Source organism: Callospermophilus lateralis, chromosome 4, assembly GCF_048772815.1.
Source record: "Callospermophilus lateralis isolate mCalLat2 chromosome 4, mCalLat2.hap1, whole genome shotgun sequence".
NCBI classification, from domain to species: domain Eukaryota; kingdom Metazoa; phylum Chordata; class Mammalia; order Rodentia; family Sciuridae; genus Callospermophilus; species Callospermophilus lateralis.
Window position 1 is genome coordinate 107,752,598 of NC_135308.1, and position 12,900 is coordinate 107,765,497.

Sequence of the window (12,900 nt, forward strand, 5' to 3'; positions counted from 1 at the left end):
ATTCCACTTATAATGCACTTTCTTAATTATTTTAACCACAGAAGATAGCCCATATAACTTTACCAATCATTAAATGTAATTTAGAAAACTCAAGAGGAAAAGGAAAATGTATTGAATTTATCCATTATCTATCTTATGCTTTAATTTTCAACTTTTTTTTTGGTACTGGTTATTGAACCCAGGGGTGTTCCACCACGGAACTACATCATCAGCCCTTTTTATTTTTTATATTGAGTTACCCAGACTGGCCTCAAAATTTGTAATCCTTCTACCTCAGCCTCCCAAGTACCTGGGATTATAGGAGTACACCATCACACCCAGTTTCATTTTTAGATTTTAATGTAACATCTTATAACTGTGACTTATAAATTGAGCTTTTCCTCTTTGGACAGAAATGGAATTTTCTCTAAAGGAGGATAATATATCTGTTAACATTCATTGTTATCTCCTCTAAATGAGAACAGTATATTATTTTCATTCATTGTTGTAGTCTATAATTTTTGTTTACTTTTGTCAGTTTCAGTATTTTCTTTTTCTTTCTGTGTTCCTTTTATGTTGCTGTATGCTGTTACTGAGAAAATAATATTTTTTCATTGACTCAGTGTTTGAGAAATAAAAGCTCATATTCCATCACTTGTGTCTTTGTTTAGCAAATAACATCCACATTTTCACCTTTTAACTTTGAAGACTCAACATATGATCATAACTCATCTTTTATGAATAATAGGTGTTTTGAGTCTTGAAAAATTATGCTTTTAAGTTGTTCTTTTACTAATGAGTGATGTGAGCACATAATAATATTTTTTTCTAGAAAATTTTATGATATCATTTAATAGATGAGAAATATGAAGTCATCAAAATTTTATAGCTACTTAAATATTTATGCTCCATATGTCCACATATAGAAAAAACATTACTTTAAATACTAAAGGTCAAATTACACTTAATAGAATTGTGCTTCCCTATGCTCTTCCATTCTTTCTATTGTGCTTTTTAAAAGTGTTGTATTTATTTATTTCTGTTTCTTGCAATAGCAGGTGAATGTCTCCTTAGTAAACACTATGTCTTATTTTCACTGGATATTTTTGGTTGTTAATAAATCTCTTTCTGATTCATTAAATTTTTTTCTTTCCTGTAAACAGATTAACATTGGTGTGTGTGTGTGTGTTTAAGTGAGAGAGAGAGAGAGAGAGAGAGAGAGAGAGAGAGAGAGAGAGAGAGAGAGAGAGACAGAGACAGAGACAGAGAGAGCGAGAGAGAGACAGAGAGAGAAAGACAGAGAGAGACAGATTATAAAATACAACCAGGTTAGAAAACAAATAGAACATCTAGAAACTAAATTAAAGTTTAAGACTCAACATTAAAATTTTACAGTGTAACTTTTAGTTGAAAAATAAAATACAGGTGAAGTATAACTGAGGAAAGAATTAGAATCTTTACAAAAACCCAGCAAAAAGAGACAGAGAAATGACACAGGATTAAGGTCATGGACACTGGTGATGGTGTGAGAGAGTCTGCAGTAGGTCCACCAGATATCACAGAATCAAAGAAAGAGAGTGTAGGTGGATGAAATGTTCCCAAACAACACACAGTAAATAAATATATCTAGGAAGGTAGATATATATATCTAGGAAGGTACCAGAGTTAAATGTACAATACTAACAATCTAAAGACAAAAATGCTGAGAGCCATTAGCCAAGTAGGTATGACAATTTCCTTGCAAGCGTACCCCATGTTGCTTAAATGGGGTAAAATGAACTTGCCTTAGACATTTTGCAGTGACATTGCATGTAAGGTGACCTTACTCAAGGACCAGGGTGGATCCGGGTTTAGGGTGGATCAGGGTTTTAGGCTTTCCTTGGATTTAGGGCGTTCCCGGTTTAGGACAATCCAGGTTTAGGGCAGTTCCAGGTTTAAGATTATTCCTGCTGAGATTAGGGCGTATCCTGCTGCCTGAGTTCCCCTTGAGTTCTCCCGGGATTCAGAGAGTTTTGGGGAGGCAGAGGAGGTGGATTTGGGCAGAGAACATGGATTTCCCCTAAACGTGTTTGTAGAGGGCCGGTGTGAGATCGGGAATAAAGAATTGCTGTTTGAATCTACAAAGCTATGAGTGGCTCGTGATTTTGTGCCCAGCCAGACTGCGGCACAAAAAGAAGCAGCCAGAAGGAAAGAATAAAAGGAAAATAAAAAAGATAAAAAGCAAAACAGATGACTGAGTTCTCAAAGGAAACATATTTTCTTAGAAAACACTGATATGATAGCATTAATGCCCCAAGACAAAATAACTAAATGCCTAACATTGTACATGGGTGTGTGCGGGCTTGAGTATTAAGAAGTGCAAAGAAGAGTTGATTTCAAGTAAGTAAATAAATCCTGGGAAACTTTATGATCAACCATCCTTTTCCAATGCAATCCCAGGTACTTGGAGGGAGGGTTATAGTAAAAGGTAAATGTGAATGCAAGAATAAATGCTTTGTAAAAATGATGAAGTTACACACACACACACTCACATATAATATAAAATTGAATATACTGAATCATAAGGTGTTTCTTAAGTTTAGAAGATAGCGTTTGAAATGACATCATTCCCATTGGAAACATATAATAGTCCAACTTGATTTACACCCTTGCCAAGAGCAAGTATCAATCATACTTTAAAAATTTTGTGCACAGTCATGATCATGATATTGAGTCACTTCATGGTAGACTTTGCATTTTTCTGATTTTATAGAGTGTTTTTTCTGTATCTACTGAGATGATATAATAGTATTTTATCCTTTCATGATATTCGTGCAGTGAATTGTGTTAGTAGATTTTTCAAGACATAGTCCTGAGATTGTAAGCAATTTTGTAATAATGTACTATGCCTTTTAGATACTCAAAAATGCAAATTACCAATGTTTTAAAATGAGGCTTTAACATGACATGATAAAAATGATCCAAATTACTCCTTTCCTAAAATAATCTTATTGTTATGAAATGAATGGTGGGGTTTCAGATATACAGAACCGCTTGGGATTTCTGGGTCCCTAGAAGCAAACCTGCAGTTTTCTGCCATCTGGTGGCTGTTATTCACTGTAACCAAATCTAAGATGAAGATTGGATGCTTTGACAGAACACAAAACTTTACCACAAAGTGTGAATTCAGATGATTTCCAAGTTACTTGGCTTTCATCCCTATCCTGTTGTCCTGAGCAAGGCAGTTTGGTTGAAAATTACAGGAATTATGGGGGCCCTTCTCTATCTCCTTGTTTTCCAAAAAAGTTGTGCAGAATTGTCAGCCTTGTTTTTCTTTTCCTTGTTTTGCTTTTTTTTTTCCTCACTAAAAATAAATCCTGTAAGATTTTACCCCCAGAAAAAGAATGAAGAGAAGATGGAAAATATTTGCCAATTATATTCTATGTGGATTATCCAGAGTTGACATTTTTGCAGAGTTTTACTGAATTGCATTTGGGATTGTGCCCACATTCATCATCAACACAGAATGTTATTTGATTTCCTCATTCTAACCATGACACATTTTGGATTCAAGCTAAAACATTAAAACATAAAGACTTTCTACTCCTTTTTATTTTGAAGAGGAGATTGTAGAACGTGGAAACTATCCCCTCTTGGAGGGTTTGCTGGAACTGAGAAGAGATGTCATCTGGACAAGTTTATTGAGGGAAGAGTGTTGACTATTGATTCAATTGTGATTGGTTGACTGAAGTGGTGACCATCAAAATATTAACAGCTTGATCAGGAATTGATATTTACAAACATGGCAATAAACAAATCAGTATTATAAAATTGTGCTTTTTATGTTAATAAACTGCCTAATGAGTGATAAACATTTTAGCACAAATCATTTAACCAAATCATTTTAGGAGTTTCCCTGTAATCTACTAATTTTTACAAATTGTTGGGGATATTTTTGGATTGACTTGCTATCATCAAGTGCTGTCTGAGCCACAGTTTGATGCAAAAGGACTGGCCTAGACCAAGCTGTTACAAAAGTTGTCCCATTAAGTTGAAAATCATCACATGACGTGGTGTTTGAAAATCACCTCCCCCCCACCCCCCAAAACTGTTCATAGTGCTGAATTTTCTCCAGGCTTCTTCTATACTAATCTCAGTATTTAACTTTACCTGGCTTCTTTAATGCTCTCTGATATGTTTCCATAACATCAATAATTATGTTATTCAATAAGTCACAAAATCATTTTTGCAATGGCAATTAGATGTTTTAAATTTATTAATCTTTGTTTACCTTCAATTAGAAAAAGTACACAAATATTTCTTTGGCCAAATTTCTGTCTCCACTAGAAAAGTTCACTATATTTTAAAAATTCTTATCTAATTTTTCTCTATATACTTTGCTTTTCTTCAAAATCTGCTTAATTTTTATCATATCATCAAGTTATCAAATATAATTTTGTTTATATTATTAATTTTAATTTATTATTTGTAAAATTACTATGTATTTTCTCCTTTTGCAATGAAAGTCTACTATCAGAGTACTTCAGAGAAATGGAATAATTAGGATATATACTAAATAAGAAGAGATTTATTATATAGAATTGGCTTATTTAAATCAGTGAGGTTGTCTTGAAAATATTTATTATTAAAACTAGTTTTTTAGGACTGGGGCTGTAGCTCAGTGGCAGAACACTTGCCTAGTATGTATGAGGCACTGGGTTCAATCCTCAGCACCACATAAAAATAAACAAATAAAATGAAGACATTATGTCCATACACAACAACAACAACAACAAAAATTAAAAAAGAAAAAAAGCTAGGATTTTAGCATGAACTATAAATATTTTAGTTATTTTTTTTTTAATTAGTGAAATTCACAGAAACTAGTTACTTAAATTTTAAGATAAAAAGCTTAGGCTTTTTAATAATAATTGAAGTCATTCTATAATTTTCATTTTTAAAAAATTTCCCTTTTTAGTAGATAAACATTTTAATTAATTTGGAATATAGCTGGGTTAGAATATTTCACAACACTATTATTTTCATCACATTAATTTCTATTTTAGTATTTAATGTCTAAACTATATAATTAAGATGACAGATTTGCTATTTTAATCTATATTAATGCATTTTAATAAAATATTTTTTATTTTTTATATTAGCATTTTTTTTTGACAAATGGAGAGATGATTTATTGAAAAAAGAACTATCTGTTCAACAAGTAGTACTGGAAAATTTGAACATCTCTATGCAAAAAAAAAAAAAAAATCCAGACACAGGCTTTATGTCTTTCACAAAATATAATTCAAAATAAATTTAAGAGCTAAATATAAAACACAAAAGTATAAGTCTTCTAGAAGAAAACAGGAGAAAATCTGTATGACAATGGGTATGTTGATGAGTTTTTATATTCAAAATTAAAAGCATTATCTGTGAATGAAAAAGTGATAATTTAAATTTTATTGAAGTTACAAATGACTCCTCAAAGGTACTGTATAAAAATAATAAAATACGCCATAGACAAGGAGGAAATATTTCCAAATTCTGATAAAGGGCTTGTTACTCAGATATGTATGTCTATACCTATATAAAAATAAATGGGCTGATAGTATATAATTATAAAAACTATAATAATATGTTCCCTAACCTCAAAAAATTTTGAATAATGTAAACATCATCACTTTTTCTTATACTCCAATTCTCATATTTTCCATCTTAACCATACAGAATTTTTGTTTTTATTCAGCTACTTTAACATAGCCCAACTAGAATTACACTTCTGACTATTGTTTTTCTTCATACAGTTAAAATTCTACTGTGATTCCCATATTGAGTGATTAAAATATGGTACTAGCTGACACATTCTTTGAAATATTGTTTAATATTAATTGACTCAAATTTTATAACCTGGAGCACATTAGTATTATAATATATCTTAGAAATATTAACTTAGTACTCAAGTATGTCATATATTGGAAGCATATTTATTCTACTTCAGAAAAAAAATGTGGGAGCCCTATAGAAAAGAGTTTTAAAAGAGATCTTAATTTACAAAATAAAATATTTGATAGGACCAGTATTTGTTATCTTAAGTTATGTGACAATCAAGCTAGCTAATAAGTAAGAATACATTGGTAGATGATGAATTAGCATTGAAAAAAAAAGAGCTTTCACTCATATTTCTAGAAATAATTTCATTTCATTTTATTTTATTTTCCATTTTTATTTGTTTTAATTAGTTACACACGACAGTAGAATGATCTTGACATATCATACATTTGAATCAGATGGGATATAATTTCTCATTTTTCTGCGTGTACAGGTTGCATAATTACATTGATCATGCTTCCATACTCCCCTTCCCCTCCCCTCCCTTCCCCTCCCATCACTTCTCTCTACCAAATCTAATGTGACCCACTTCTTTTTTCCCCCTCACATCATCATACCTGTATTCTGTATAAAGAAGGGCGCCTCCTTCCCTCTTCCATGCAATTCCTATAAATAATTTTACATTTGCTTATTACTTTAGAAAAGAATAATTAAATTAGCATTTTAAATCACTGTATTGAGTAAAACTTATTTATGAGATTTATTTTCCTGTTTTTACCCCTCAATGAAGGTAGAATTACTTTATCTCAAACATGGTATGTGTGCATATCTATATGTATACCTATATCTGCAGATATCTATAGTTTATCATATGTCTATGTATGACATTTATATATGTACCATTATCTATAATACTGAATAGCTAAGTGTGTACTTCCAAATAATGAAGGCACTTTCTCACATGACTACAGTGAAAACAAAAAAGTAGTGAAATTAACATTGATACATGCTACCATATACCACATAGATACCATTGAAATTTTACTGATTGATTTGATAAATTTACTAGTAGAAAAAATACTTTTTTCCCTTGTATCCTTTTCTTTGTTCAGCATCTGATTCAGTATCATACATTCCATTAACCTGTCATATCTCTTTAATCTCCTTCAATATGGAACTGTTTCTTTATCTTTCTTTTTCTTTCACATCTTTGACATTTTGAAATGTTAGTCTATTGAAGTCTAATGTTTCTTGTTGGGCAAGATTCAGGTTCTGTATTTGGATCAGGAATACTATAGAAGTGATACTTCTCTTTCATTAGTATATAATACCAGAAGGCATACCATAATGATTTTCCCCTTATGATGATGTTAAGAATGTTATGATCTTTTTATATTTTTTCTTTTGTATTGAGGAATGAACTTAGGTATACTTCATCACTGAGCTATATCTCCAGTACGTTTTATTTTTTAAATTTTGAGGCAGGTTATTGCTAAGTTGCTGAGGTTGGACTGAAACTTTGGATCCTCTCTCTCAGCCTCCTAAGGCACTGGGATTATAGGTGTGTACCACCATTCCCACCGGTGATGTTAATTTTGGTCATTTTGTTAATATGATGTCTACCAACTTCTCCAACTATATAGTTGATTAGTAAGTATGTTAGTTAATACTTAACTAATATATATTTTATTGGTAGGTATTTTTAAACCATGTGGTATTGTTTCTTTTAACACTTGTACCTGTTATTTTTAGACAATTGATGACTCTCAGATGAATCACTTATTACTTTGAGGGTTGCCAAATGATGGTTTTGTTATTGCACAATTTTTTTCCATATAAATTATTTTTGACATTTTCATAGTAAAGTTATCCTTTTATTTCTTCATTCATTATTAACTTATTCACAAATAGATAAAGAATAGCATACCACAGAAAATGTTGAGTGTAAGTGCCAAAGACAGACCTCTTGCCTTTTTTCCTAATCTTAGTGGGAGATCATTTGTTTTCCGCCATTAAGGATAATACTACTGGTCTGGATACATGGCTCAGTGGTATGTAAGAGACTCTGGATTCAGTTCCCAGCACCAAGTGCAGGGAAGGTTGATAAGTTTTTTCATAGATGCCCTCTATCAGGCTGAGGATAACTACTGAGTTGTTATTGGGAATGAATGTATGTTTTTGTCAAATGCTTTTTTCTAGACTTATTGTTTTTCAACTTATATAGTTGGTTAATAAAGTAAATCCCATTGCTTTATTTTTGTATGTTAATCCAGCTTTGCACCCTGGTGTAAATTCTACTTGGTCATAGTATGTCATCTTTTTGATCCTTTGTTGGATTGAATTTACTGAAAGTTTGTTAAAACATCTTTCTCTATGTTCACAACAGATATTGTCCTGTAATCTTCTTTCCTTATTATTTTCCTGACTGTTTTATCAACATTAAACTGGCTTTATAAAATGAGGACGTATTCTTCATCTGTAATTTTATGGTAAATTTATATGGTATTGTTATGCTTTTACTCCAATGTTAAGAAGGATCTTCATAATTCATAATGACTTTAAGTAACTTTGAGTGAGAAAATCTGCCTATAGCAATACGGCCTAATTCACTTGTCCCCAAACTTCTACATAGGGACTGACTTTATTAGAGTCATTTGGGAATCTTCAAAAATAAACAAAACCTTCCCTATACTCTTCACACTTATAGGCATTTTTCAATATTCAGATTAATTAAGAATAAAGTGTGACCCAGGAATCTGTATAAAAAGCAAATGAAACCTCCCACTCTCAAGGTGATTCTGAAGTATAGGGAAGTTGTCAAACACTGACCTGACTGAATTCCAGAGCCTTCTTTATTTTTCAGAAAGACTGCACATTTATTTATATATCTTGTCTGATTTACCCTCTTGGTTTTAAGAATAATTGAATGGCTAGATGAGAGGACGTAGAGAAGTTTTGGCAGATAACATGTTGGAAGGAGTTTCAGTTCTGTCTTTGAGAAATACAAAAATAAACTTCTTCTGACATTCAAACTGAAGACCCAATGTAGGATTCTCTTGCTTCTAATTAGTGGAAAGCACATGAGAGTTGGAAATAAATAGGTCTACTTTTTGAATGTACTTAGATGCTTCAACAAATCTGTACATACTGTAAACCAACTTTGTCATGAATTACATTTTCCTCAAAGCCTACTTTAAAAGAACAATAAACTTTTAAAATACTTCAATAAGTCTTTATTTGGAATAAGCTGGATCTCAAGTAAGGTAACTGGGTTTAAAAAATCATATTCTTTTCATTTTAGTATTTGGTAGTTAATATTGATTTTCTAGCATTATCTTTGACTTTGTTTTTAGAATTTGGGATGAAGTTTACATAGCAGATGATGAGCCATTTAAAATGTACAATTTAGTGGCATTTCTTCCACTAAACATTTTCTGTTGTATGCTATATAGATTGGCATTTCTTCCATAGATTACACAACTTATAGTTGTGCTATTGTGAAACCATCATTTGCGTGTGTGTGTGTGTGTGTGCACGCAGGTGTGTGGTTGTTTTCTGTTTAGAATTTTTTACCTTATTTGTTCTTTTTAGATATACATGACAGTAGAATGTAGTTTGGTATACTATACATACATGGAGTATAACTTATTCTAATTAGGATCCTATTCCTGTGGTTGTACATGATATAGAGCAACCCTGCTTGTGTATTCAAACACAAGGCTAGGCAAGTTATGTCCAGTTAAGTCTACTGTCCTTCCTATCTGCCCCCTCCTTCATTCCCCCTTGTCTAATCCAATGGACTTCTATTCTTCCTTTCCCCATCCTCCCTTGTTGTGGGTTAGAATCCACATATCAGAGACAATATTCAGCCTTTGTTTTTTTAAAGATTTTTTTAGCTACACACAGACACATTTTTTTTTTATTTTGTTTATTCATTTTTATGTGGCGTTAAGGATCAAACCCAGTGACTCACATGTGCAAGGTAAGTGCTCTGCCACTGAGAAACAACTCTGGCTCCTCAGTCTTTGTTTTTTTTTCAGAAGATATTTTCTTAGCAAAAATTTCTTTTTTGTTCTGCACACTCTCTCATGTATCAATTATTTATTCAGCATTTTCTATTTCTGACGTGCTGTATATTCCATTTAGCTTGTATGATCATTTAATTTAATCCTTATGGAAATTCTATGGAGCCAACTTTTTAAGTCATATTTTGTTAATGAGAAAACATGCTCATGGAATTTAATCAATTGTTTAAGATGATTCAGTTAGTAAGAGATGGAGCATGAAATAAAATTCAGATTGATGTGAATTACAACTCCATACTTTTAACCCAGAAAACATTTTGATTTCATAAGAAATTAATAATAGAAGCTAAATCAATTTCATTTCTTCTGACTTTATGGGACTTCCTATTTTATGAAAATATTTAGTTAAAAATATGTATCTTCAAAGATGTAATGAGTTCCTTGAAGGAAGGGAAACTTTCTGTTAGTTTAAAAATTAAAAATAGTAATGAAATCACAGAATTATAACATCAAATTTTTTTTCATCTTGGATTTAACATTTTAGATATTAAAATATTAACATTATTAGCATATTATCTATGTGCCTTTTAGCATTTGATGTTAAGCATTAATACTTACAGAAAAGCAAATCAGAGCCTATGCAATACTGAGTTTTGGCCCTACTTATTTATAGTAATGTCTTATATTTTATTAATAATATATACAGGGAAAAATCACATCTTGTAGGGGAAGTTATTTTATACTTCATCTGAAGTGCTTCTATATAAACAAAATAATACATTATTTTAAGACCGTCAAAAGTTGTCTTAGAGCTTGTCAAAAAGGAAATTCTCAGTATCCAGAGATTAGCTGTTTGTAGTAGGAGAGAGAAGTTGAGTTGTGTGTGGCTAGTAAAGGCGATCAAATTTAACATATCATTTGGATGACATTCTTCAAGATTGGTGCTGCATTCTACTGTATAAAATCATGATGCCATATTTCCTAAGTTTTTAAATATAGCAGAATATTTTAAGAGATCCAAATTAAATATGTTCTGTGGTGGTGAAGGGAGTTCATTCAATTTCTCATTTCTAAATTAAAATAACTTTATGTTTGCGTATTTGTTTTTTTTTTTTTTTTAATCTGAAAGACAGAAATGTCTTTATTTATTTATTTATTTATTTTTTATTGGTTGTTCAAAACCCTACAAAGCTCTTGACATATCATATTTCATACATTAGCATACATTAGCTTCAAGTGAGTTATGAACTCCCTTTTTTACCCCAAGTACAGATTGCAGAATCACATGGGTTACACATGTGTATTTGTTTACTTGACTAAAAATATTTATGTTTTTAGGAAGTTTGAGTCATTGTAAATATTGTTTTTCATATTCCCTTTCATTTAATCCTCACAATAATCCTTGATAGTAGCTATTATTAGTCTTTTCACATGACAGGAGGCCTTTTGACTCATCCAAAGCGTTAAGTAGTTATTAAGTAGTTATCTTAGATTCTTTAAGATTCAAAGAGGTAAAACTAGGACTCAGTCCATCCCAGCATAAAATAACTGGGTCACATCACTACCTGAAACATCCTTTGCCCATCCACATTTCTCATATAACACTGACACTGAATTTAGTAGAACCAACCTAAACAACCTCACTTTGGTTGCTCATTGGGCACTTCCAAATGTGAAACTATTTTGTCAGATACTCTGCCAAGAAATCTCAATTAGTATATTTAAACAGCACATTTAAAAATATTAGCATAAATTTTTCAAACGGAACTTCAGGAACCAAGAGTTGATCAACACTTTCCACAGGTTTGTCATAATGCTTTCGTTTTTCTCAGATAGGTCTCAGCAATGAAGAGTGAGCCAAGGAGGAATTACTCAGAATTGACAGAGTTTATTCTCCTCGGATTTAGGACATCTCCGGAAGTACAGGTTTTCTTATTCTTACTGTTCTTGCTTATCTATCTGGTAATTGTATTGGGAAATATCAGCATGTTAATCGTTATTAAAATCGACTACAGACTTCATACACCTATGTATTTCTTTCTCAGAAACCTGTCCTACTTAGATCTCTGCTACTCCACAGTCATTGCACCCAAAACTCTGGCTACTTTCTTGTCCAAGGAAAAGAAAATTTCCTACAACGGGTGTGCGACACAGTTCTTTTTCTTTGCCCTTTTTGTTGGGACTGAAGGTTTTCTTCTGGCTGTGATGGCATATGATCGCTTCTCAGCCATTTGCTCGCCTTTCCTCTATACTGTGCGTATGTCTCAGGAGGCTTGTGTTCGCTTGGTGCTTGGATCCTACATCTGCGGATGCATCAACTCCATGATACAAACAGGTTTCACCTTCAGTTTGCGTTTCTGTCAAGAGAACAGACTGGACCACTTTTTCTGTGATGTCCCAGCCCTGATCAAGATCTCATGCATTGACACCTTTGTGAACGAGATTGTGCTGTTCGTGCTCTCTGCTGTCATCATCATCACCACCACCACCATCATCCTGGTTTCCTATGGGTACATCCTCTCCACTGTCCTCAAGATCCCCTCGACCCAGGGCAGGAGTAAGACCTTCTCCACGTGCAGCTCTCACATCACAGTGGTGAGTTTATTCTATGGAACTGTGTTCTTCATGTACGCCCAGCCTGGGGCCATCTCCTCACCAGAGAAAAGCAAGATTATAGCTGTATTCTATACTCTTATCATCCCTATGCTGAATCCTCTGATTTATAGTCTAAGGAATAGGGAGGTGAAAAATGCTCTGAAAAGGATATTGTTGAGAAAAATGCCTTTTCATTAACTTTCAGCCATCTATAAAACTGTAGAGTCTACTGAAAAACAATATTAGCAATAATTTATTATTAAGCAGTTTCAATGAATGGCATCTAAAAGTTTTGGAGGTAAACATTTATTTTCATTTTTCAATTGTCCATAGAGCTTTTAAAATTGAATTTAAAAATCAATAGGTATTTAATATTTCTACATAATTATTTTATAGTGTGATATCTAAGTATTACATAGATTCAAAACTAAAATACATTAATACCAAATTAATACACATATTAAATTAATTAATAAAATATATATATTTGTAT

At 32.1% G+C, this 12,900-nt stretch overlaps 1 protein-coding gene across 1 annotated transcript; it reads left to right on the forward strand.

The window, feature by feature from the left end:
• Positions 1-11,657: 11,657 nt before the first annotated feature.
• Positions 11,658-12,605, forward strand: LOC143396929 (olfactory receptor 9S13-like). Its single transcript, XM_076852939.1, has one exon. The coding sequence runs from the start codon at positions 11,658-11,660 to the stop codon at positions 12,603-12,605; it is 948 nt and encodes a 315-aa protein (XP_076709054.1).
• Positions 12,606-12,900: the final 295 nt, after the last annotated feature.

Coding starts and splice junctions, on each gene's coding strand:
- LOC143396929 (XM_076852939.1), top strand. CDS start 11,658: ATGAAGAGTGAGCCAAGGAGGAATTACTCAGAATTGACAGAGTTTATT.